This window comes from Lentinula edodes, assembly GCF_021015755.1.
Source record: "Lentinula edodes strain Le(Bin) 0899 ss11 chromosome Unknown C8R40scaffold_18, whole genome shotgun sequence".
NCBI classification, from domain to species: Eukaryota; Fungi; Basidiomycota; class Agaricomycetes; order Agaricales; family Omphalotaceae; genus Lentinula; species Lentinula edodes.
The window spans coordinates 14,285-39,441 of record NW_025764324.1 but is presented as its reverse complement, the minus strand read 5'-3'; the positions used below and the strand labels follow the sequence as shown (position 1 = coordinate 39,441).

The 25,157-nt window shown below is 46.3% G+C and overlaps 6 protein-coding genes across 6 annotated transcripts; 3 read left to right on the top strand and 3 right to left on the bottom strand.

Moving 5' to 3' along the window:
- Window positions 1-168: 168 nt before the first annotated feature.
- On the top strand, window positions 169-4,615 carry C8R40DRAFT_1170657 (uncharacterized protein; the record flags this gene model as incomplete). The annotated part of the gene is made up of 20 exons (XM_046231570.1): window positions 169-529; window positions 589-942; window positions 990-1,058; window positions 1,118-1,224; window positions 1,273-1,293; window positions 1,344-1,391; window positions 1,890-2,116; window positions 2,170-2,247; window positions 2,302-2,386; window positions 2,440-2,501; window positions 2,557-2,651; window positions 2,703-2,988; window positions 3,042-3,074; window positions 3,131-3,149; window positions 3,210-3,515; window positions 3,565-3,813; window positions 3,871-4,107; window positions 4,160-4,198; window positions 4,247-4,450; window positions 4,505-4,615. The coding sequence occupies 20 exons, from the start codon at window positions 169-171 to the stop codon at window positions 4,613-4,615; spliced, it is 2,991 nt and encodes a 996-aa protein (XP_046086123.1).
- A 92-nt stretch (window positions 4,616-4,707) lies between these two features.
- C8R40DRAFT_210946 (uncharacterized protein) lies at window positions 4,708-6,258 on the bottom strand. The gene is made up of 4 exons (XM_046234357.1): window positions 6,214-6,258; window positions 5,742-6,158; window positions 5,653-5,683; window positions 4,708-5,584 (listed from the first exon to the last, which is right to left on the bottom strand). Exons 2-4 carry the CDS (start codon window positions 6,025-6,027, stop codon window positions 4,801-4,803), a joined length of 1,101 nt encoding a protein of 366 aa, XP_046086122.1. The 5' UTR covers window positions 6,028-6,158; window positions 6,214-6,258; the 3' UTR covers window positions 4,708-4,800.
- Window positions 6,259-6,576: 318 nt separating this feature from the next.
- C8R40DRAFT_1251292 (esterase 1) lies at window positions 6,577-9,159 on the bottom strand (the record flags this gene model as incomplete). The annotated part of the gene is made up of 12 exons (XM_046233698.1): window positions 6,577-6,935; window positions 6,995-7,029; window positions 7,109-7,252; window positions 7,314-7,436; window positions 7,496-7,726; window positions 7,784-8,105; window positions 8,163-8,249; window positions 8,304-8,474; window positions 8,558-8,636; window positions 8,692-8,789; window positions 8,845-8,963; window positions 9,024-9,159. The coding sequence occupies 12 exons, from the start codon at window positions 9,157-9,159 to the stop codon at window positions 6,819-6,821; spliced, it is 1,662 nt and encodes a 553-aa protein (XP_046086121.1). The 3' UTR covers window positions 6,577-6,818.
- A 688-nt stretch (window positions 9,160-9,847) lies between these two features.
- Window positions 9,848-11,214, top strand: C8R40DRAFT_1045527 (uncharacterized protein; the record flags this gene model as incomplete). The annotated part of the gene is made up of 3 exons (XM_046224309.1): window positions 9,848-9,982; window positions 10,040-10,449; window positions 10,500-11,214. Coding segments are annotated over 3 exons (1,260 nt in total), but the record flags the coding sequence as incomplete, so codon positions are not given.
- Window positions 11,215-13,124: 1,910 nt separating this feature from the next.
- C8R40DRAFT_1022221 (oxidoreductase-like protein) lies at window positions 13,125-13,705 on the bottom strand (the record flags this gene model as incomplete). The annotated part of the gene is made up of 2 exons (XM_046223022.1): window positions 13,125-13,360; window positions 13,426-13,705. Coding segments are annotated over 2 exons (516 nt in total), but the record flags the coding sequence as incomplete, so codon positions are not given.
- A 78-nt stretch (window positions 13,706-13,783) lies between these two features.
- Window positions 13,784-20,290, top strand: C8R40DRAFT_1104595 (uncharacterized protein). The gene is made up of 29 exons (XM_046228073.1): window positions 13,784-14,165; window positions 14,226-14,299; window positions 14,348-14,425; window positions 14,475-14,647; window positions 14,708-15,271; window positions 15,330-15,492; window positions 15,549-15,813; window positions 15,869-15,986; window positions 16,043-16,613; window positions 16,672-16,804; window positions 16,870-17,237; window positions 17,299-17,369; window positions 17,420-17,500; window positions 17,557-17,615; window positions 17,678-17,800; window positions 17,862-18,013; window positions 18,065-18,153; window positions 18,204-18,233; window positions 18,285-18,336; window positions 18,394-18,503; window positions 18,557-18,583; window positions 18,638-18,661; window positions 18,714-18,973; window positions 19,027-19,388; window positions 19,442-19,492; window positions 19,550-19,577; window positions 19,630-19,723; window positions 19,782-19,933; window positions 19,994-20,290. The coding sequence occupies exons 1-29, from the start codon at window positions 13,985-13,987 to the stop codon at window positions 20,041-20,043; spliced, it is 4,503 nt and encodes a 1,500-aa protein (XP_046086118.1). The 5' UTR covers window positions 13,784-13,984; the 3' UTR covers window positions 20,044-20,290.
- The last annotated feature ends 4,867 nt before the right edge of the window (window positions 20,291-25,157 follow it).

The window sequence follows — 25,157 nt, the reverse complement described above, 5'->3', positions numbered from 1 at the left end:
TACTTTTGTATTGCATTACAGAAGATCATGGGTCGAACACTCATAATGACAGATCCGCAAGTCTGGTTATACTGGTTACAACGCTACCGCGACCACGCGTTGCCGCCTCCAGAATTCTGAGTTGGTTGAATTCATAGAATCTCGACTCTTTCTTACTCTTCTTCCACCATGAGCTACACTATTCCTCAGCCTCCGATGTCTTATGCAAATGGGGCTCAAATGCCCAAAGGCACAACTTCAATGGATTCCTTTGTTGATTTTGACTTCAACAATGGAGAGCAGCGTCCTCCAAACCATCGGAAAGGCTTTTCTTCCCCGCTAAATCTTTTCAGGAACAGGAAGAAGTCTACAGGAGACAGTCGCGAAAATTCCCCTGCCAAAAAGTTATCTACTGTTCGTAGCGCTGACTCTCTAAATACACTGGATCACAACTCTTTCAAAGTGTCTCGGTCACGAGCTCTACCACCTCTGCCGCAGTCTGAACCGACGAGTGCATCTCATATAGCGTCAAGTCCTTCATCTTTTGATGGTCCGCAGGGGATATATGGTACTTGATTGATCCATCTTTTACATTACTTTGTGTTTCAGATTCCACCTTCATTCTAGCCCCACTGCGTATGAGCCCGCAACCAGATGAATGGTCTACCAATTTAGATACATCCAAAGCGCAAGTTGCATCAAACTCTAGTTATGAAGGATTGCCAAACCATCATGATCAGATATCATCACTACCACTGCATGCCACTCACGGTCTTCCTATCATCTATCCCCAACAGCGACAACCTCTAAATACTTTCGATGCAGCTCTACAAGAGAACGGCCAATCAGTGATAGATGAATCTAGTATGCTTGATCGGAATGTTGCACCTGCATTATTTGTAGCTGAAGGTCTCAAAACGGATACGCCGCATCCTCATCATAAACATTCTATTGAGGTCATGAGTATGTGAATAATATCTATATTTGCACAAACTAAACTGGACATACAGAGAATATTGCTTTTGGTGGAGCAACACATCTCAAAGAGGCGGAGGAGGCCCTGGATCAGTTTACAGCAAGTGCGTATAATTCCCTAAGTATATATCCTGTCAAATGTCACTGTTGACAATGGTCTCAGGTCCCGTCTGGACGGAGGGGAAAGAAATTGCAGAGACGCTGTTAGAGCCTGCTAAAGACGTAGTCCAACTCTTTGATGCTCTGACCCCTCTCGTCCCAATGTTTATTGTAAGTTCGTCGTCTTTGTAGAGGATATATTCTGCTCAAATATCACAGATCGCGAAATCTGTGTTCGTTGTAAGCGTGCTCATTCACTAGAAAGGCAAATCAGACTCTCATTTTCACAGGTTATTGTGCAGAAAGAACTGGACCAACGTCAGAACGACAAGAATATGGTATGGATTACTCTTTGAATTTTACTGCAGCTCAAATTTCGTCTAGGGAGTTGTCGTCTTCACCATTGCAAGTAGTATCTCTGGATGATGGATTCTTCACAATCTCATTCAACTCTAGACTAAATTCTGGTACACGTTGTGTGATAGTGATATCGTATTCAAAGTGCAATCGAAACCCTATCAGAATTTCCATGAGCTTACTCAAAAGGTGAGCCATTGTAGATGCTGTATTTCAGCAGATGGTTGGACTCATTCTTCCGTGAGGTCGTGGGCAAGATGAACGATTTTGGGAATTTTCAAAAGTGAGAATCAGGTTCATCGAGTGATCCTGGGCTCTCGCTGATAAACCGTCGTCCAAGTCTTTACCGAAAACATGGCCATATCGGTAATCTCTACAATCTTTGGTTCACACCTAATTCTAAGTTATCTGTACTAGTCCATACAATGAAATCAGGAGCATACAAGATACAGATAACTGACTTCATTGACACGTTTAAGGATTTCCAGAACCAGTTGCAACAGCTTCTCACTCAAGTCTCCGCTCTGACCATCAATACTGTGAATGAGAAAACTGACGCGCTGAATCAAAAACTGGACGTAGTCATCGCGGCAATCAACTCCCTGACACCTGCTGAATCGCGTGTACAGGCCAAGATAGACGATTTTGGTGGTGAAGAGAAGGCATTCCAAGCAAGTCAAATCTTCTTCTACCATATATTGATCAAGTTTTTCATTATCTGCCTTAGAGCACCCGCTTTCTAAATGAAATCACCGAAAGCGAGTTCGGTATCAAAGTCACCCCCCAACTAAAATCAATCCTGCGCGAAGATTTAGCTAGTCAGCTCAAGTCGAACGAGTGAGTGTATTCAAAGCGGACCTGTATTTATCTGCTAATCACCGTTTGTACAAGGGCTATGTTCAAGCTTCAATTGGAGGCAACTCAGAGGGACCTTGAACAGTCGATGGAACGCAATACAGATGCGATTCTTACAAAGGTTTGACTGGATACCACAAAGCACATTTGTGTAATGAAATGCCTTCAAATTAGTTGGACGCAGGCCCTCACGAGCTCATCCGCGACGAGGATATCCGGCAGATTTGGAAAGGCAAGTACCTCGTAATATTAAGTTGCGCAGTGTATGATCTAACTCTGCCAATGATCCAGATATGGTGGGCATAATCCGTGTGGTTTCACTGAATTAATGCCTAAATACCATCAGAAATGGCGGCTGAGTTGCAAGACTCGTCATTTTGTCGATGGTACGTTCCATCGAGTGAATCGATTCATTAGTGATATTCATGTAACCTCAGCATTACATCATTACTATGTTCAAAAGTTCACGCAATACCGGAAAACGACAGGGGAGACTCACAAAGACCAATGGACACTCAGATTCACTGGCCGAGTCATATGTAAGTGGATCATTCCGAGTCCTGGTGAAATTCTGGTGAACCTTACGGAGCCAACTCCTGCAGTCCAACCAGCGATTGGTGATGCTATCGACATGGATGCAAGTGGATACGTCTCTATAGACGAAGTTAACCGGTTCACGGCACATTGTCCTGTAAACTGGAGCATTCCTGTATTTTTGGCACAGTTAGTACTTGAGATAAGTATAGCAGGACGATCTATTGATGAGCGCTGGGTAGTGCGGCCGCCGGATGGTATCAAAGTGCACTTGAGTACGCAATTTTCTCCTTGTATCCTGCCTAACCTAATATCTACGCATGTACTCCAGCTGTCGTGAACGATGCCTAGTGAGTCCAGTTCATAATGTCGTTCTAAAACGAGGACCTGAACCAAGACCTTTCCTGCAGGATGCTTTACAAAAGATAGACCACCGGGCAAAACGAATGCTTCCTCCGAACCGCAAACACCTGCGTCCGTATTTTCAGAACGGCTGTCTACCAGAAATATGGTATATAGTCGATTCTTTGAATACAGACACGTTTAAATACCAGCAAGAGGATATGCGGTTCCAGTTTGAGAAATTGGCTTCGTATCGAAAAGAATTTATGCAAGCAACCTATACTCGCTTGCAGAAAAATCTTGTAAACGTGAAATACCGGATGGTGGGTTCTGAAGACGTGAGAGCAGTCATGGGTACCTCGCGATGCGAAGCGGTAGGACATGAGTTATTCTAGACGCAATAGCCTGACTCGGATTCTCTAGATGGTGCTTCCGCTGTTAATGCTACTTCTCGAACGCCACGCAAAGATCTTCGAAACGGCAGACAATTTCATACTTTCTGACAGGGAATTCCAAGACATGACCACCAGCATGCAGAGCATAGTATACGCCTTTGGCAGAAGATATAGCATTTTAACGGAGGGCTGGCGGCAGCAACGTTTCGATATTCCGTTGCAGATGTCTTGTTTCAGTTATGGGATATTCGTCAACTGGCATACACATTTCAGCTCAGTGAGTTGGTAACCCAATTTTTACAGTAGACCATTCATGTACTGACGTGATTAATAGATTCCTTTTGAGCACAGCGACCTCCACCTGCAAGAATATATGCCTCGGCTAAATGACCTCTCCCAAAACGTTGCTCATGGGCCAGGTCCTGTGAAAGACTTGCTCACATACGATCTTCCTCTCCAGCCCAATGCGGAAGAGCTCAGGCGACTCAGGTCATCGCTTAAGGCGCGAATTGTGAAAAAGGAAGATGCCAAGACAAGGGAACGTTATGGAAATTTCAGTCAGCGTGTTAAGGTGAGCTTTCGATTCTGACAACTAAAAACGTCTCTTAACCAACTCTCCTAAGTCAAAACGTTCGAGCCGTCTTGGCGGAAGCGCGCCTAGAGTAAGGCATTCTTTTCTGGGCAATTGAACTGTTTGACCTTTTCGTTAGAGTCCGACAATCAAGATAGACACTGACATTCAGAAATCCCTTCACCCTTCATCAGCAGCCAGTCCAATCCGGCGCAAGCACTCGAATTCCTCTTATGAGTTCGAATTTGAAGATACAGATGGGGTTCTCCACGCAATCAATGTCAATGACGGAAACGCGTCCGCGGACTCAGATTCGGAACTACCAGATATAGCTTACACCAAGGTATGTTAGCTAACCCTGTCTCGAATGTACCACATATTTTGACGGTTGTGTTAGGGAAAGATCCTCACATTAGACGACCGGATTAAATCAGTAGAAGCAGAGCTCAGTAGTATGAAAACTATGTTGGCGCAGTTGCTTGCGATATCGAAATCGCAAAGCCTGTAGAGTAACTTATGTACAATTTTTGTGGTTTGTATTGTATGTATAGGTACAAGCATCTCGGTGCTTCATATTCTCCTGTTCGATCGTTGGCACTAAGTAGGGAAGAGACACATTTATAATTATCCAAGCATCGAGCTCTGAAACTCCTCATTGCAGAGAGACTCTGAGTGCCCTAACTCGCCGTAGAATCACCGACGTTTCAAGTAATCGCCCTGAAAGACACTTCGGTATTCTTTGGCGAGTTGGTGTTTCTGGCATTCTGAAGCACTAAGCTTTGTCCAATGCCAGGTTGTGCCACGCTTAGAAAGCGTTCCGACGGCACTGTTTGCATCGTTCCTATCGCTAGTCCTCCGCATAATCCAGCCGTTATGGGCAAATTTCTGCAGTTCTTCGATCCAATCCGAATGGTCCAGTTTCTTTTCGAAAATTTGCGAAGGAGAGATGCTAACACTATGCACATCCAAAAGCGGGACCGCGTTGTCGAACAGAAATATCATCCATAGGACCCCGCGATGACTATTTCCGAGCGATGCACGAGATATCTGTTCAGCACGCTTCCTTTTCGAAGCCATTACTTTCATGGAATTGAAGATCCCGTCCCATTTTGGTCTGGGCAAGCCCGAGAAAGAAACAAACTCGGCAGATTCAACATCTGCAAATAGGGCTGGGTTACCAGCAGTCTCCGACTTTGGTCGGGACTTGCAGCGAATAAGGAGCGCTGTGTCTTCGTAGTCAAATTGTTTCGATCCGTAATTGTGGCTCAGAGCACGATGAGCAGCGCGAATCCATGTCCATGCAAACATCTCAGTCCATCGTTGGATTTCAGGACCACGAGATGCAATGGACGGAGCAAATTCCGGAAGAGCAGAGCCCTCCAATCCAAGAGCCTTCTGGAACATTTCCCTCATTTGGTCAACTTCTTTGAGTTGCTGGAGCGTCTTGCGACGCTCTTGGGTACTCTTGCAGCGCAGCCTGTAATAAAGAGAGAACGTGTTTTCATTTAAAGAGGATTGCATGTTCTAATACGGAGCCTTGCTTACTTGTGATCGGGCCAATGAAGACGCTGACATTCTAGAGGGGCAATCGATATCGATAAGACGATCCAAGGTCCAGGACGTATTCAACATACCTTTACTACAATACGGGGTGCCATCTCCATTTTCATCTACACAGCCTGAGCATTTCATGAAGCGCTGGTTACGTTCTGGCTCCTTCATACAGAGTGTGCAGGTCTCGTATCTCTTGACTGCAGAACCGTCTTCACGAAATACGGTCTGCATGTCTGAATACATATTCTTCCTCGAGTATTTTCTCCCTTTGAACTCGCCTTGGGAGTACTTTTGAATGATTTCTGTATATGCAGCTTCGAGCTCCTTGTCCGACATGATGGTGAAATTGCTTGGATCAGAGGACATGTATAGAAAAGAATGAACATATCAATATGGCGCTCACGGCGTTGGCGGGCCGCTGGGTACAACAACAATCAATCGATATCCTGCCTTCCGGTTTGAGCTTCAGTGCAAGTTGACAGGAAAGTTCACTAATGCTGACGGCAAAAACATCTAACAAAGTATCTCTTGCAAAGACCCAAGCGTACATACGTCATGGGAAACCGTCGAACAACTGCCAAATTCGGGCCATGGTATGCCTAATATGGCAGTCAACCTATGTAACATGCATTCGCATGTGAGCCTCCTTCGTCCGGCTCGGAGGGGGCCTTCGGCCCCTCCGATTCAAATACGGCTCACATGGGGTGCTCGCTTCGAAGTGCTAGATCCAATAGTCTTGGTCGGTGCTGGCGCACCTCCGCACTATGTTGAATCATGATTAATTATATGATTGTTTTTGTTACGGGGCACTACCTGGGCACTACAGAGCACTACTTAAAAAGGAACAGCTCCCCGCCCCAGGATCCGCTCATCCGTACACATCCGCGGGTATTCCGACTCCGTGGGAGTTTGCGCGACAACAATTTGTATTTGTTTACTTCCCGGTTCAGCCCTCTAGCCAGTATTGCTTCGCTTCGCTCGCAATAACTGGAAATCCCACGTTTTAATCCTCTTGTCTGCATGATAACACCAGCAAGCCTCAGAACTAAATTTTTGGGCCCAGAATTTGAGGCGAACGGAGGCCGCCCAGAGCCGAATGAAGAAGCCGCACATGTAAATGCATTTTAATTCAAAGCGTCATTCCAAGATTAGTCTGTTTACAGGGAACGTCTGTGGTGAAAGGTCAAAGGCATTGAATTAATAAAGGCAATTCCTGCTTCACGATAATCGTCAGGTATCATGGTCGTATTGTCACCGTTCAACTGTATGACAACCTACGGAAAGCAAGTCAGGACTTAGATCACATACACGATAAGCGGAAATCCAATTTCACTTGATTCTGAGGAGTATACTGCTCCCACATAAGTCCTGAGAGAGGATGATAACACGGGGTAATTTTGAATAAGTACAAAATGCGTGCAAATTCGTTGGATGAGGTTGTTCTTACGAGGAATGCCCTTTCCATCGTTCGGGTTCAGACTTGTAGCGAATGAAACCCAGTAGTCAATCATTGCCTCGCTTAATCCAATGGCAGAAGCAGTTGCGTTTGGCGGAGCACCATAAACAAAGGCAATTTCTGTCCCATGAGACACTTGTGTACATACCGTAAACACTGATGTGTCGAAATGAACTATGAGGGGTATGAAACTCACCTCCAAGGAAAGCCGGGTTGGTGGGTTGTGGCTGCGTGAACAGGTAGCTGAACGTTTTCACACCCGCATTACTTGCTGTCTGTATCCATAGCCTTCGCTGGGACTGGAAGCTGAGGTCTCCGACTTCAGATTGACCGTTACATGAGTTGCCTCAGATAGTAAAACAGAGTCAATTCGCTTACATAGAGCAGAGATCCTTTTATATCCCGGACTAAGCCCAAAAGTGTCGTTTCCGGTATTGAAAGGCGAACCAAGAGCGGGTATATCTGGGTATAATTCTAGCAAGCGTGTTGCTGCATTTTCCAGCTGATTTTCTGAGACGGAGGGAACGGCTGGCGGAGAAAAGTTGGCTATAATGAGGTCCGTGATGACCTCCGCAGTGTAGTCAGTAGTGGGTGGAATAAAGAGTGTTCCTGAAGATAGACAGACAAATAAAAAACGAAATTCAAGACCAGAAAGAAAATACAAACCTTCATCCAAGTTTGTCCCAGAGATGAATGGTATTTTCGCAAACGTCCCCTTCGCAAAGATTAACGAGGGAAGTTCTGGGATGAAACCACCTTCTCCATCGATAGTAGGACTCCATGGAAACTCCTCTGGTGCTTCATTCTGGGCGACGAGTAGACCACTCAAAATGGCTGTAGTATTGACAGATTGCAAACAGCTGAATGTATTTTCCGTTTTCGAGAGCTCCGCACATCCAGGAACTCCTGCGACGAAATTATCCCAATCTATCTGTCGGTGCTGGGCGTTAAATGTCAGAGCACTTGCAGCTGAACCTGATTCAAAAATCTGGAGGAACGATTACACGATAAATCTGTGGTGAGAATGTATGGAAGCCTAACTTACCGCTGCTCTTGCAAAATTTGCAAATGAAGGATTCAAGAACTGGACGGCCGTCATAATTGCTCCTGCGCTTTCTCCAAATACTGTGACCTACATTAAATGATTATCGTGAGACTCAAGAGATATATGCCGGTTCGGTCTTACTTTGTTCTTATCCCCACCAAAAGCACCAATATTTTCTTGAACCCACGTCAAAGCTGCAATCTGATCGTGCAGTGCCAAATTTAAGACTTTGCGATTCGCCGCCTCCTGTCCTTGAGGGAAACCCAAGGGTCCGAGGCGGTAATTGAAATTCACGTAGACAACGGGAGTCCCCTGATGACCGCACAGCATATGATAGTGAGTTATGACGAATCAGAAAGGATCCAAGTGGGAAAGATATTCTTCAGAATTCTTACCCGGGCAACACTTTGTGCTACGATTGCACTTGCGTTGAATTCAGCCGAAGTCCCTTCTTGGAAACCCCCTCCGTATGTCCTACGTTAGGATAAGGAATTTGGAGTCATGTCTGAATATGTAAAATTACCCTTACCAGAACATCACCGGGAGGGAAGCACTTGATTCTACCCCAGACGGCCGGAAAACATTTATAGTCAAACAATCTTCCGAGAGCTCGGCAATAGGAATGCCCTACAATGACCAGATCAGTTCAGCATTGTGCTAACATTTGACCAAAGATACTCACTGACTGCAAGCACGAAAATCCAAAATTGCTAGCATCAAATGTAGTGGTGTTAAGACTTGTCTTCAACACTGGAGGTTGGAGGCGCAGGCTCCCAAGAGGTGGTTCTGCAAAAGGGATTCCTGCAGCAGTAACAACGATATACAGTCAATCTATACAAAAGATATTATAGATACTCTTACCTCCAAAGAAGTCTTGCCTCAAGAGCGTCACATCCCTTCCGATCAATGTGGTTTTCCCCAGTCGAACTTCCGGAGAGGCGGCGCGTACGTTAAGGGCAGCAAAGATGATACTGGTCAGAGCTTGAAGAACAATCATTGTCAAAGGTTGGCCAGAGTGGTGACCATGATATTTGGATATATACCTGACGCCAGTCATGCAAATGGTCATAATCGGCCCAGGAATGGTGAGAATAGACGGATATAAGGGTCAGATGGCTGCCTGAATGTGTGTTATGGAGCTCCGAGTGTTCGAGCGTCGACATGGTACGAGTACCTTTTTCTTCTTGAATACGTTCAGAGTTCCCAGCCCGAGTGTGAAATGAATTCAGAAGACACGTTTGAGTTGATCGTTTCTTTGTTATTTTATTCGCAGCGCATGTAATCGCGAGGAACGAGTGCAAGGCATTTTCTAATTCAAGACAAATGGGAATGTCGAAAGGATTCAACAGAGTACATACATACGGCCAGAGCTGACAAATCGAAAAGTATATCCCACACCGGGGTCAAAGCTGTCTTACTACTATGCAGCGATGACATTGAGAGGCGCTACGAGCCGAAATTTCGCAACGGGCACCCTATGCAAGCCGTCCTTAGTGCTCGTCCTCATCTATTCGCCAACAGAGACGTAGAAAAAAATTGTAATCACGCGGCCTCGAGGCAGCTGCATGTACTAAATTTCAGTTGACTGGCACTCTTTGGACTTCATTGACATCGAGCGACAAGTTCAAACATCGGCTTGAATCCTATTGACATTTTTCAGCTTGGATCAGGAAGTCTGCACGGAAATGCTTTCGGAAACAGACTCTACTAGTTCTGACGAAGATCTTGGGAGAGAAATTTCTGTCACTTTCTTTCCAGCTCTTTTCCTCCAACGAAGGATATGGGTTCTCGATATTTTGAGAAGGGAAAATGTGTCTGATGTGAGATTCTTCTCAATGATTTTCATCGTTTCACAAGTTTCACGAACAGTTATGCAGGTGCTCGATATTGGTTGTGGTGAAGGCCAACTCCTCTCTGTTCTCAGTGTACCCTCGCCATGGCTTCCTGCCCCCCCGCAATTCATGCTATATCCCAACAGCCAACCTAAAGAACCGATCGCATCGCCTCTAAATCTATACAACACTTCTTCTGACCCAATTCCGAATTTACATATAACCCGGCTAGTCGGACTCGATATATCCAGTCGGGATCTAGAGTTCGCTGCACAGGCCATCGCACCGCCCGCGAATGCAGAAAATACAGAGGATTCTTCAATAGATCCTTGGAGATATCGAGGGAGCAAGGATACTGTGCGTTGGGAGGAGATGACGGCAAAACTCTGGGAAGGAGGTCTCGAAACAATAAACGAAGAATTTGTTGGTACGGAATGCATCGTTAGCAGTGAAGTGTATGTCTCTCAATTCTACTTTAATCTTCATATACTAATTGATTTACTAGAATCGAACACCTTTCACCTACCATCCTACCTTTTTTCGCCCCAATCCTTCTCGGTGTCTACAAACCCAAATTCCTACTCATCACAACACCATCATATACCTTCAACGCCTTATTCACTTCTCCCAACTCTCACCCATCTGTCCGTCTTCGCACAGGCTACTCCGATCCCACTTGCAGAACTGACAGAATTTTCCGACACGATGACCACAAATTTGAATGGACTCCAGAGGAATTCCATGAATACTGCAAGAAGGAGGCGGTAGAATGGGGGTATACTGTCGACGTCAGTGATATCGGCCGGGCGCAGGATGCAGATGAGTGGGGAAGAGATACAGAGGTGGGTGGGGCGTCATTGGTGGCGATATTTACGAGAAACGATGTTGTGGATCGAGATGCGATTGAGGAAAAGGCTAGAGCGGTCGTTCAAGGGATGTTGCCCCAGCTACAGCAATCATCTCCATCGCCGTTAACGACTCCTCCTCAGTCGCCTAAACTCTTCTCTCCTATCGCTCACCGCCTTCTAACGACCTTCATCCACCCAGCACATGCATCCGCCTATCAACCTCTCCCCCTTCACTCAATCGGCGATATCGTGAAATCCCGTATGGAAGACCTTCGTGAATCATTCCTTCGAGTTGAGGAACTCTGGTACGAGCCAGAGGTCGCCCAAGCTTGTGGAGGTTGGATCGAGCTATTGATCGCAGCTGTAGAACAGTATGATGGTTCTGTGATAAAATTGGTGAAAGATGCGGATTCGCCGGAGGAGAGGCGTTCAGCGCAAGGCTTTCTTCTTCATTCTCCTATAGATCCTCCTGTATCTTCGCCCGAACCTCATTTGTCTTCTTCCTCCTCGACCTCGACCTCATCATCATCTTTATCATCATCTCCTCCAACCCCCAATTCTTTGGATCCTCCAAAGATCAACCGAACCATCCAGCGCGAGCGTGATCTATGGAAAATTTGCCTCGTCAATGCCCAGAATCATCCCCGTCCCTTATGGCCTACGACAGAGATCCTGATCAACGAAGAGGGGGTAGGAGACAAGAGCGTGGAATATATGTCGTCGGATTGGAACCCGGAAGAAGAGTACGCTTTTGAGTATGGGAATGTTTCTGGGTACAGTAAAGATGTAGAGAAGGAGGAGGAGGAGGATGACCAGGACGAGGAAGAACACTCCATTGATAGCAGTGCTATTACTGAAGACGACGAGAACTTTGACTTCTCTCGGATTGACTTCGCTCGGACAGTGAGTGGGGAAGGCACCAGTGCGGAGTGGTCTCTGGATGAGGAAGAAAAGGAGGATGTGAATCCCGTCAACTATAGTACAAACACAGAGGACGATTCCGTTACCTGGGGCGAATCAGATATCACGACTACGAGTGCCACCTGGGGACACACGATAGGCGATTGGGGCGAGGCGATGGATAGTAGTACTGACTGGGGAGAGGGAACCAAGTCGGATTGGGGCGGGGGAAGTGTAGAGGACGGTGAAAAAGTAGCGGCTTCAATGACAACAGTAGAACCGGTAGATTCGGACTGGGAAGTAAGAGGACAGGATTTCGAAACACCGATGGTGGATATGAATCCAGAGAAGTTGAACGTGCAGAGGAATATACTGAAGAGAGGACGTTCGTCTTCGATGCCTTTGACCCCGAGCTCTCATAATTCTCTGACGGGTTGGGAGGTAGATGGAGATGTAGACGATACGGACGGTGCATCTTGATAAGCAGTTGATCCTTTGGTTCTTGGAGCCCGGAATTTTCTTTCTTGTCTGTTCGGGGGTTTTTCTTTTAGCTTCCAGGCCTACATTACTCAGAGATCATAGACCATTGGTAGCAACCAAGTAAAAAGAAACAATTATTTGCCCGACGATGGTATGCGATCCGTAGACTAGCTACGAATTAGTAGGGCGTAGTTACGGTAAAAGTAAGATACAAGGCCAGAATTCCAGCCGATTTGATCAAGCGACGTTATTCGATTCTTGGAGTATGCTTGAGTATAGTTTCGGGGATTAGAGTACACCAGGAGTACATAGTACATTGAAGCGTGCGGAATGTCTAATGTCCAGCAACGAGATTTTTCAGTGCGAGTTCTCGGGAACGGTCACGATGGAAACGTTGAAGACAACGATAGTTACCAAAAAAATGGTGAACTGCAAGTTTTTTGAGAAAACCTATGATGATCAGTTCGCCATCTCTGGAGCGTTTTGTAAAACTACGGCTGTCAATAAGCGTTGCTTCATTTCCTGACGCGGGCGTGTTTTGGGTTCATCTCCCCCAACCCGTTGAAGCACATGAGGCAACCAAAGGATACTGGCCACCAGAGACACCCAAAGGGGAGCAGCGAAAAGGATGTACAAATAGAATATTTGGCATCAAGCTGAGGATCGTCGAAGAAACATGGTGTTCGGTCTGAAAGTTTAGGGATATCAGTTGCATCAGTTTATGATTGAAAAAAATGGAGATGATGAAAGGACTAAAGAAGGGGTTACATACCACGAACCCATCCTGTTCAGATACAGTCTTTTGGATAATGTATAAAGCTAAGTACCGACCGACAAGCCAACGCTCTTGAGCGCTAATCCTGACCCCATAGACAATGAGGATTGGTTACCAGGTTTTCTTGTTCCTTCCGCCGCTGAATCTCTCGTTCCATCTGCTCAAATACACTCAATGTTACATCCTTCTTGCGTTCCGTCCCCGTTGCTTCACTACTCGATCGTAATGTCCAAGGCCATTCCGACTCTGGTACTCCCATAACGTTGAGTGTGGCGGTGACTTTGGCGACAGCTTCCCCATATGCGGCAAGCGAGTCTTCGTACAAGTCATAAACACAAACTGCACATCCTGACATACAGCATTCTGAATAAAGCGGGAATTTGGATGAGTGTAGGTAGTCATAGTAATTCTGAAAGCATTACACAGACCGTCAGACTGAGGCTCTCTTGGTTTTTCCGGTATCACGAGTCCTCTAAACGTATCGTCTGTATTACCAGCAACTGCGTCTTTTCCTGCACTGGGACCAGTCAATGTGGATCGGTGTAAATTTTCATATTCCGCTTCCAGAGCTTCCTTGCCACGGAGAGACTTTTCCAATCGGATATATCGTTCTGAGAGGTTCTGGCCTCCGCGTTGAGAATGCTGCCTTGCCCTTGGGGAAGGAAGGGCGGACAGTGATGAGCATCTTCTGGCAGTTGTAATTATTGAGCAGCGAAAAGCCAAGGGCAGTGTCAAGCAAGCGTTTGTGAGCATGAATTAGAACATGAAATAGGTTCAAGCCGAATATGGCCGAACTTCCATAAACGCCCGGTCTATATTAATTAAGCGCCTTGGTCGATCTTCAGGTCAGTTAGGGGGTTCATCGACATAAAAAATTCAAAACACATGTGCTCGTCCGTTTGTGTTTACAAGCCCTATTCTTAACGCCACTTGTGGTCCAGAGAGAGGAAGAAAGTAACATCTTGACATGTCACAACAGCTCTGGTCATGACTTGTTCCTCGCTGCTCTCTTATGCCCCACAAATTCAAAGCTCCCCTGTGGGCAAACTCATTCTTGAATTCGACTGGTCTTCCACACCATTAGGCCCCATCGAGCAATGGCCACAATCCTTAAAAACCGTAGTCTCTATCATGCTTGCAAACCCTTCCCAATCTTGCTTATTTTGGGGTTAGCGATAAGTACTTTCTTCAAGCTTCTTTCTGTGCTAACCGTAGAAATGAACTGAAGGTCCTGACCATATTCTTATCTATAATAATGCTTGGAGACGTATAATATCGGGATCAAAACATCCGCATTTTATGGTGAGCATTGCCAAAGGGCTTATCTGCTTACATTGACGGCTGTATTAGGGCAAACCAGGGCGAATAGCGTTTCACGAAATATGGGACACCTTTTCAGTACATTGCCAAAATGTTTATCGGGGAAAGGTGCCAAAACAAAGTCATTCTTTTTCCGTCTAAAATAATCATCTTCCAGCACGTTGGGCGTGTCGACGATCTTTTATTCTTCGACTCTCAACCGTCTGGAGAACTGCCTTTGAATGTTCCAGGCAACCAAGACGATACTATTGACAAGCTTGAGTCGTATTTTACATGGTCGTATCTCCCTATTCAAGCTGAAGATGGAAAAGTCGGTGGAATTTTGAATAAGTGCGCCTTATCCATCAATCTATATCTGAGACAGATTACTTACCCCCTCCGCTCCCTAAGCTGCATGGAAACGACGGAAAAAGTTTTATCAGAACGGAGAATGTCAACAGTTCGAATTTTCGCGGAACTTACGGCGTCGATACGAACAACAGTTGAATTCTGGCAAGCCGTCGCTGACTCCCTTGCCTTAAACGAACACGATTTCCCCTACTTCCTTTGCTATTCTGCCACAAATACCGTCCATTCTGATTTCAACTCGGATTCAGCTGAAACAATATCCAATGTCTCGTGCGATACACGGAGCGAATACTCTTCTTCTGGTTCCTCTATCGCGTCTGTACACAACGTACGTCTGGATCTCGTCAAGTTCTGCGGCGTTCAGCCTGGACATCCTGCCGCTCCATCTCAGGTTGAATTCAATTCCATGACCATCCTGGAACCGAACCAATCCTGGCCTTTTAGCAAAGCTTGTTTCGGTCGGACCTCTATTAGAGCGAAAAACCCACATCCAGAGGGTTTTCAGGCTCGCGGTTGGGGAGATGAGCCTGGCGATGCAATATTGATACCGATACATGGTACAGATGACATGTTAGTTGGTCTTGTGTTATTTGGGTTGAATACAAGGTGCGATGCGTTATATCATAAATTTCTATCACTTATTAACCCGCCCTACGCTTTTCAGGAGACCTTATGATGCCAATTACGCCAGTTTTCACCAAACACTTTCGCGAAATCTCAGCTCATGTTACGTAGCTACACAGGCGTTCGAAAGAGAGCTTCAACGGACGGAGGAACTGCAGGCGTTGGATAGGGCCAAGACAGTATTTTTCCAAAATGTTTCCCACGTTCGCATTCTTATTTAAGCTGTTGTCGCTTCATCCCAATACTCATTGTTCCACAGGAACTTCGCACTCCTCTGACCCTCATCAGAGGCCCATGCGAGGATGCATTAAAAGATGAAGATAAACTTGATAAGACGTCACGAGCTCGGTTCAAGTTGATATTTCGAGCCAGTGGAAGACTACTCCGGCTGGTCAACTCGTTAATGCTCTTCTCAAGTGCGGAGGCGAAGAGACTACAAGTCGTTTATAGGCCTGTACGGCTGGGCCCTGTGACAGCAGATCTAGCTTCTCTGTTTCGGTCTGCGATCGAGAAGGCAGGAATTAGTAGGCATCGTTACTTTGCCTAATACTGTTCTCGTTCAATTTTATTTTTATATAGCCTACACCGTTGACTGTGGAAGGTCAGACGACGAGCGCGAGGTTTTTGTTGATCTATCGATGTGGGAGAAGATTATCTTCAATTTGCTGTCAAATGCGATTAAATACACTACTGAAGGGTAAGTTATCGTCTGTTTATTCATTAGTAGATACTTTAATTGCCATATAACAACAGGTTTATCAAGCTCTCTCTACGTTTCCATTCGTCTGAGATCGAACTACGGGTAAAAGACTCTGGTTGTGGGATCCCTGAAGATCAAAAAGAGCTAATTCTCCAAAGATTCCATCGTGTGGAGTACGCCGAAGGGCGAAGTCATGAAGGCACAGGTATTGGTCTTGCTCTAACGTCCGAGCTTGTAAAACTTCACGGTGGTCGTATCAAAGTTGAAAGTATACTCGGAAAAGGCTCCTCATTCATTATCAGTCTTCCCAGAGGATATTCTCATCTCCCAGCTAAAGATGTCAGTCATATTTCGCACCCTGCTTCATACAAGACAGCCCCTGCAGCGTTAGCTGAGGATGGTGGTGGTCCCGGAAATTTACACCGTGACCGTGAGCGAAATAATTTGGAACTGGATCGTGCGGCTGGATATGGATCCTATGCGGAAGCGATAGTGGAGGAGGCAAATGGTTGGCTAGGCGAGGATTCGGAAACGGCGTCGACTTTGTCGGCGTCTTCGGAAACCGAGACAGATAGCTCAGGCGCCCTTCAACCTTTATGTATCTTGCTCGCAGAAGACAATGCGGTGAGATAGCTAAGGCTTTCGGTATCCAAAAGCGCTGATTTATTTCATCTTGATTTAGGATGCGCGGTCTTACATCAAGTCGATCCTCAGCACGGTTGCGCAAGTCATAATCGCGGTACCTGATGGGCGAGCTGCTCTCGATTATATTCGAAATCAGGTGCGCCCAGACTTGATTGTCACCGATGTGATGAGTACGTCTCAACATCCTTCATATTTGCCTGATCCCCGTTACCTCAATCTCTCTCTCTTCTGTCAGTGCCGGGCCTTACTGGAACAGACCTTATACAACAGCTAGCCACTGATCCGGATCCTGACATCCACAACATACCTATCATTTTGCTGACTGCACGTTCTGGATCAGAGAGCAATCCTGAGCTCAAATACGAAAGTATTTATCAAGGACCAATCGACTACCTACTTAAACCGTTCAGCTCAGACGAACTTGTCCGTCGAGTCCGGACCAAGATTTATACAGTAAGGCAAAAGTTGGAATTAGAGCGACAAGTGCAACAACGAACGGCCGAGTTAAACTATGCCCAGCATCGGTATAGACGGATGACTGAGCTTGCGCCCGTAGCAATTTTTGAGACGGATGATACGGATCGGAACTTGATTACATTTGCGGTGAGTTCATATATGGTCTTTCGGAAGTGCCTCTATTCCTAAGGTGAAACGATGTTTCTAGAATGAACGATACTTCTCTTTAACCGGATTACCAAAGTCATTGCCGTTGCGGTTCGATGAGATCATTGAGTCGTACGCCTTCATTAAGATTCCTCATGGCGTTGACCCGGACATCCTCGTAGGATTGAGGCTCAATATCGGCCAGCTGCTAAACAAGTGTGGTCTGAAATTTTAACGGGTGAACCCGCCCAATTCGAGTTCCAGTATGTCATACCGAACGATCTATAAATTGTCAGTAAACTTGACTCAGCTTGCATAGGCTTTTGAACGGACGACAGGCATTGGCAGAAATGATTTCTCTATCGTCTGGATCAATACGCAAGTGCTGTATCTACCACATTTGCATTGCCGTAGGAGCTCACCTGGAGATTCCCCTTTAGTTGGAACGTTAACAGATCAAACAGATCAACGTTTATTTGCTAGCCAGCAGCTTGACGCTGAGCGGCAAAAAACAGACGAGGCAGTAAACCGGAGACGGTTGCAAGAAGCTTTCATAGATATTGGTGTGTGCTATACTACCGCTAACTTTGCAAGGGTCAGATTTACGAAATAATCCTTCCCTAGTTTCTCATGAACTTCGAAATCCCATTTCTGCAATTCTTCAAAGCGCTGACCTACTGTCTGGATCAATCTTACGGTTAAATAACATTTACCACGAACTCTTCGTGTCTTTCATGAACAAGACCCAGTCGGACTCAGCGAGGCTCCAGAAATTGGTGTGATATCACGATCTCGGTGCCCTTGTTCTTTCTCTTAAATTCCAATAGTTTGAGGAGAGTCGGTCAGAATTAGAAGATGTCAGTCATGCGGTTGCTTCTGTGGAACTTTGTGCTCGACATCAAACAATCATCGCGAGGTGACCACGACCTTTTATGTGGTCAATCCATTAACTGATTCCGCACACAGTGACATTCTTGTCGTATCGCGCCTGGACTCGTAAGAAGAACTATAATGCCATCGATAGACTTATCGAATCGATGATGACAGGAATCTACTGAGCATAAACCCTACAACTTTTCATTTGATGCATGTACTTCAAGTGGGTACTAATCTCTCGCAGAATGGTATAGCATCAAGCCGACTAATCGTTTTGTAGAATACTCTGGCCATGTTTTTAGTCCAGGTGGAAACTCAGTCGATCGCATTTAAACTCGACCCAGGGCCTAGTATCACAACCGAAACTCGAATAATTGCTGATTCTACTAGGTATCTCTACATAACATTTCCACGTTCCGCTCGTTTACCTTTAGATTCTCTAGGTTATGTCAGATATTGGTCAATTTGATGTAGGCATCTTTCCTACATTAGACATACCAAGTACTCACGGAGCATTTTATCAGATCAAATTCTTGTCGTGCATTAGAGTTCGTTTTCCGTAAGGCGTGTGGTGAAAATTCTGATCCAACTCACAAACAGAACATGGGATGGCCAGAGACAGATTTCGATTCAGATGTCACTTTTGCATTCGCGGCCCTTTGAAATTCCTGGGCACATTCCACAAGTTACCGATTCTGCTGTCGAAGCATCGCGGATATGGGTATCCTTTCATATTTCCGATACTGGGCCTGGTGTTCCAGTCGAGGATCAAGCACGGCTCTTCACGCGCTTCAACGGTGTACAGGCGGCCAACGCAAATGCTACACGACGGCCGTCCAGTCTTGAAGGGACAGGTTTAGGTTCACGGATTTATTGACTTCATGTCCATTCAAAGCGTCTCATGTGTATCTAGGCCTTTATCTGTGTCGAAAACTCGCAGAACTTCAAGGTGGTGCTATCAAGTTTATTGGCGCTCCAGGTCAAGGGGCGGCGTTCTTGTTTTTCATTGAAGCTCGATTAGCGGAAAACGCGCCAACCTTGGTCCCTCCTCAATCTCTACGGCCTTCTAGGCGAATCTCCAGCAAAAGATATCTCGTTACTGATCCAAGTTCAAAGGCTAACATTTCTTCGCAAGATCATGAATTCATGAAGAAGAAACCCGAAGAATTGGAGAAAGACAATTCCGACTCTGTCGGCAATAATAAGTCATACTTCGCAGAACAGCCAAATACAACGAGAAGAGCGAAGATCCACATATTGATCGTCGAGGATAATGTATGATCCTCCCAGCTTTTTGTGATCAATAAATAACGTGGACCGATTTGCAGGTCATAAATCAAAAGCTACTTCGACGCCAGGTGGAAAAAGCAGGCTTCACGGTATGTCATTTATCTCTTGTCTCGCTGGGTTGGCAATTCTCATGTTTCGATATCTAGGCCCATGCTACAAATAATGGATTAGAAGGTCTGCCTTAGATGATATAACACTGAGAGTTCGTCATTGATAGCATATTTAGCACTTCAATACCTCGAAGCAGCGCACCAGGATAATAATAGCGGTGGCGAAGTCTATCCCTCGTTGATACTTATGGACTTGGAAATGCCCATTCTGTAAGTTTTTTGATGTCGCATTGTTGCGAGACTTGAATCAATCCTTCAATACTCGCAGCGATGGCCTAGAAGCTACTGCTCGAATACGCACATGGGAGATGGAGGGTAAATTACCTGGAAAACTTTTTATATATGCTATCACTGGCAACGCCCGGCAGGGGCAAATTGACACCGCGCTCGCAGTAGGAATGGACGATGTTTATATCAAACGTCAGTCTACGAGCTACATACTCCTGCACCATATATGAACTGATGTGGTCGTCCGCCTAGCATACAACATCGCTGATATCATTAGGCGCATTGACCTTGATTGCTCATAACCTCGGTAACCAAGTTCTCGCCTTTGATTTTCTTTTTTTGGGATTATGTAGATATTTGATTAGCCGTTCAAAGAATAATCTGTTGGTACAGTACCTGTTACGCGACGCGTTGTGTCACATCACATGCATGCTTGATGTAACTAGATTGTCACAGTGCTCTCCAAATAATGACCTCGACAATGACGATCTCACAGTAGACAGTACAAAAGAACAATGCTAACGCTCTGTATTCGAACTAGAAAATAACAATGCGAACTGCTGTATCTACTATTTGTTTTCTCTGCAGTTACAGTCATAACGACTTAGGCTGGACGCGACGCTCCTTGCCTACTTCACTCATTCAACGCCCTTTGCGATTTTACCGTGCACCATGTTAGGAAAGAATCCGTACGCTCTGTTATCCTAGCTTTGGTATTTCTTTATTTCTTTGGCTCGTTACTGCTTACATACTTCGCGATCGAACACTTATACGAGCGACTCCTATTTCTCAGCTTTCCCTCAGTTGTTATCTACTATCACAACTGAGGGTAAGTCGTCGTACTCATACTTAGGTTAATTCTTCATACTGATCCTATAGTAGTATTTGTTACTCTACAGGTATATTTATTCAATCTCAGTTGTTATTGTCACGAAGCGGCAGAGGCGGAGTGACTAACGGAGCAGGAAAGCGGAGCGACTAAGCAGAACGGTGAGGCGGAGCAACTGGACAAGGCAACAAGGCGGAGCGACTAAGCAGAACGGTGGCAAGCTGGTCCCAGATAATGACAGAGATATATTGAGTATCGTAGTCATAGGTAATAATAAGTAAGCACATACCTGGTCCCAGATAATGACAGAGAGGTCAAGATAAGGGACCAGGCTGTGGAGGGTTGGCTATATATACATAATCCGGTCTGCGAGAAACAACGATGTAATACTGTACAGTTTAGGAACAAGGAAGGTGGCGGAAGCCAGTAGAAGGAGAAGATGGGTCAGGTGGATCAGTAATCGATGGATCAGTAATCGATGGGGGTTTGACAGTGATGGGATGATGTATCGTACAAGTAAAGGCGTCGAGACGGTGAGAAAAGGAAAATGATAGGGGCTGCGTACTTTATGACATTACCCCCCTCCTTATGACCATTGCCCTCGATGGTCAAGGCTTTGCCGCTGTTGGGTGTTTTTTATGAAAGGCCCGAACAATTTTTGGTGCTCGACTGAGGTTGGCTGCGGGTTCCCAAGAGTTGTGCCCTGCATCGTAACCTTTCCACTTAACCAAATATTCCAACTTCTTCCATCGAACCCGGCTGTCTAAGATCTCCTCTACTTCGTATTCCGGTTCGTCTTCATCCTCTAAGTATACCGGCTCTGGTGGTGTTGGTATTTCGCCATTAATGGAGTTACCTTTCCAGGGGTATAGTTTATCAACATGGAAGACGGGATGGAGGCGATCTAAGGATAGGGGAAGGTCAAGGCGGTAGTCTAAAGGGCCAATTTTCTCCAGAATGCGATAAGGGCCAAGCTGTCGATCTCCTAACTTTTCACTGGAAAGCTGAAGGTTAATGTCCTCTGCACTGAGCCAGACTAGGTCTCCAACTTTAAATTGATGAGCTTTCCGCTTCCCGCGTTCGTATCCCTCCTTCTGTTGTTTCTTTCCTAGGTGTAAGGCAGCTCCGGCATCTTGTCGCGCTTCTCGGAGAATCCGTATACGGTCATCCACAGCTGGAATACCGCTGCGTTGGCCCACTGGGATATTGAACAGGGGAAGATAGCCGTAGGTTAGCTCGAACGGGGACATGCCTAGCGCAGAATGAGTCCGTGAGTTAATCACAAACTCCGCCATGGGAAGGTGCTCTGCCCAGTCGTCTTGTCGTCGTCCTACATAGAGACGGATGTATTTCTCTACTTCCTGATTTGCTCGTTCGGTTTGGCCATTAGACTGAGGACGGTATCCGGAGGTTAGATCTGATTTAATTCCTAGCCTAGCGAGAAGGGATCGCATGAGTTTAGCTGCAAACTGGGGTCCGCGGTCGGATTTAAAGTGAAGAGGAAGACCATGGAGACGGAAGATCTCTCGGTAGTAAATATCGGCAACGCCTTCGGCTGTGATGGAGCTGGTGCAAGGAATAGCGTGAATTTGTTTTCCATACAGGTCTGTGCAAACCAAGACAGCATCGTAGCCTTGGGAGTTAGGTAGCTGTGTTATCAGGTCAACCCCTACCTCTTCCCATAGACCGGATGGTACATCTAATGGTTGAGTTACGGCCCGTGGGTGTCGCTGGATCTTCTTACGGGCACAAACCTCGCATCCCTCAACGTATTTTTCCACAAAAGAGCGCAACGTAGGCCACCAGAAATGGGTACTGACCAAGTCGAGCGTCCCGTGTAGTCCGGGGTGTCCTGCAGTTGGATGGTCGTGGCATTGACGGAGTACCTCAGTGCGTAGGTCGTCGTTTGCTGGTACATATACTCGACCTCGGTAGTAGACCAACCCGTTGTCTTCTTCCCATTCGGCTATCCCATTGGCCAAGCGCTGTAGTCCGTGCTCTTTGACTGTTTTGAGACCCTCCAATACCTGTGCTTCCCGTTCTGAGGCTTTCCGGATACGATCCTCTAAGGGGTTCTGTAGGATCGAAGCTGCAATTTTTACGAAGTGGCCAGGTTTAAGGACTGTCTGTTGTCGGTTATCATCGCTGTCCGATACATGATGAACTGCCATGCGGGAGAGAGCATCAGCTTGGGTGTTTACTCTGCCAGGGCGGTGGATCATATGAAAGTCAAACCGTGACAGATAGAGGGCCCATCGGGCTTGTCGGCGGGTGAGGTCTTGTGCAGTGCGCCAGAATTCGAGGTTCGAATGGTCCGTAATGATGTCGAATGGTTGAGGGAGTCCTTCTAGAAAGTTCCTCCAATCCTTCAGTGCTTCAATGATAGCAAGCATTTCTCGATCGTAGATTTCGTAGTTCCGTTCCGCTGGCTGCATGGATGCCGATCTGAAGGCTACCGGATGCCATTGGCCATCGTCTTGCTTCTGCATAAGGGCGCCTCCCGTGGCAAAGCCTGATGCATCTACCTCGATTCGAGTAGGCCTGTCTGGTGTCCATAGAGCAAGGATTGGTGCGGAGATGAAGGCTTCTCGAAGGGTATCAAATGCTTTCTGTCGAGTGTCGGTCCAGGTAAAGCTGGTGTCTTTCTTCGTCAGGTCATTCAGAGGTCGTGCTATTTTGGCAAAATTCCGGATAAAGCGTCGGTAGAAGTTTGCAAATCCCAAGAACCCTCGTAGTTCCCGAAGGTTAGTAGGGACTGGCCAGTCACGAACAGCTGCTACTTTTACCGGATCCATTCTCACCTCCCCTTCTGAGATGATGAGTCCGAGGTATTCAATCTGTTGTTGTTCAAATTCGCATTTTTCGGGTCGTAGGTAGAGGTCGTGCTTTTCTAACCGGGTTAATACTTCCCGTACCATTCGTCGGTGTTCCTCGAGATCGTTACTGAAGATAAGGATGTCATCTAGGTAGACTGCCACCTTGCCGGCTGCAATGAGATCAGCAAATATAGCATTCATAAGTGCTTGGAACGTGGCAGGGGAATTTGTGAGACCAAAGAACATGACCTTAGGCTCGAACAAGCCTCGGGTTGTTGCGAACGCGCCTTTCCATTCATGCCCCTTCTTAATCCGTATGTTATTGTAACCCCAGCGGACATCAAACTTCGTGAAGTATCTGGCTCCCTGAAGTCGGCTAATGATGTCAGCAACTAATGGGAGAGGGTATCGGTTCTTCACAGTGTACTCGTTCAGTTTCCGGTAGTCTTGTACGAAACGGAGTTTCCCATCCTTCTTCTTTACGAAGAAGACCGGTGATGAGATTGGTGATTTTGAGGGGACGATATAGCCTTTCCGTAGGTTTTCTTCTAGGAAACGATCCAACTCCTCCTGCTCGTTTAGGGACATGGGATAAATCTTGGTACGCATGGTTGCCGGTGCTCCAGGTACGAGATCAATCGCATGGTCCCAAGGTTGGTGGGCAGGTAATCGTTCGGAGGCGGACTCTGAGAAAACCTTCTTGAAATCACGATACTGCTCAGGGACCATTTCTTCGAAGGTTTTAACGGGTTTGTCTCGGTTGGCTTCCTCTGCTAGCTGCTGGGAGTAAGTGAATCCTGCGGCGCACCAGACTTCCTCCGTCTGTTCCTCTAGAATTCCTGCTTTTACCCATGCCCGGCGAGTTTTATGATTGGCTCGAATTCGGTGTATTGGTGGTTCTTCCACCGCTGCTGATTCACTCGGTTCAAGGGTCGCTTCTAGTGGCACCTCAACGTGGGGGTTTTCTGCGGGAGGTTCCAGTTCCGGGAGTTCGAGGATCGGGGTTTCTGTGTGAGTGGCGGCTAGATGAGAGTACAAGATCTCCTCGTCTGGGACTTCTTCTATCATTACTCGAGGAGGCTTTACTGAAAGTCGTCCTTTCTCCCAATCAATCTCCGGATTTACCTTCCGTAGCCAGGGGAGTCCAAGGATGATGTCTTCACCTCCTAGGTTGGTGATCAGAAAGTCCATCCATCGCTCTTGATTATCCACTGTGAGTGCTAGACGTGCAAAATGGGTTATCCGTCCAGCTCGGTTAGGTGTTCCATCGATATTAAAAACGTCGATTGGTTTATGGAGGGGTGCACATCTTACATGGTTCCGGGTGACAAAGTCTTGGTTTAAAAACAGGGCGGTAGCTCCACAGTCTACCATGGCTGCAGTTGTTATACTGTGATTCCTTCCTCTTAGTCTCGCATGAATTCGGAAATGTGGGGAAGTAGAGTTTAATTCCCAGATCGACGATATTGTACATGATGGGTGTGAGTCATACGAGGAAGTAGCGAACATAACAAACTGATTACGGGGTACTCTCGGTGCAGCCGAAGCGGGTACCCTCTTTAAAAACCCTGTTGAAAGCCAGAGGACGAGGAGGACATAGCGTTAGCACGATCAAGTAATTCCCTTATTTGACCAATCTGATTGGAAAAGTCCTGGTTAGGGGGGCTCGGAGTAGCAGCTACGGGTGCAGGAGCAGATGTTGGGGTCGAGGACGCGATTTGGACGGATTCGTTTGGGAATAGGGAGAATGGCGCGGGTCCCGTAGCGGATA

Bases quoted from the DNA above. Each gene is read 5' to 3' on its own strand.
- C8R40DRAFT_210946 (XM_046234357.1), bottom strand. From the start codon at position 6,027: ATGTCCTCTGATCCAAGCAATTTCACCATCATGTCGGACAAGGAGCTC. The intron at 5,684-5,741 runs GTATGTTGAATA...TTGCCCCTCTAG, and splicing joins CACCCCGTATTGTAGTAAAG to AATGTCAGCGTCTTCATTGG. The intron at 5,585-5,652 runs GTAAGCAAGGCT...TCTTTATTACAG, and splicing joins CTTCATTGGCCCGATCACAA to GCTGCGCTGCAAGAGTACCC.
- C8R40DRAFT_1104595 (XM_046228073.1), top strand. From the start codon at position 13,985: ATGACTTGTTCCTCGCTGCTCTCTTATGCCCCACAAATTCAAAGCTCC. The intron at 15,814-15,868 runs GTAGGCATCGTT...ATTTTTATATAG, and splicing joins GATCGAGAAGGCAGGAATTA to CCTACACCGTTGACTGTGGA. The intron at 17,801-17,861 runs GTGTGTGCTATA...ATCCTTCCCTAG, and splicing joins AGAAGCTTTCATAGATATTG to TTTCTCATGAACTTCGAAAT.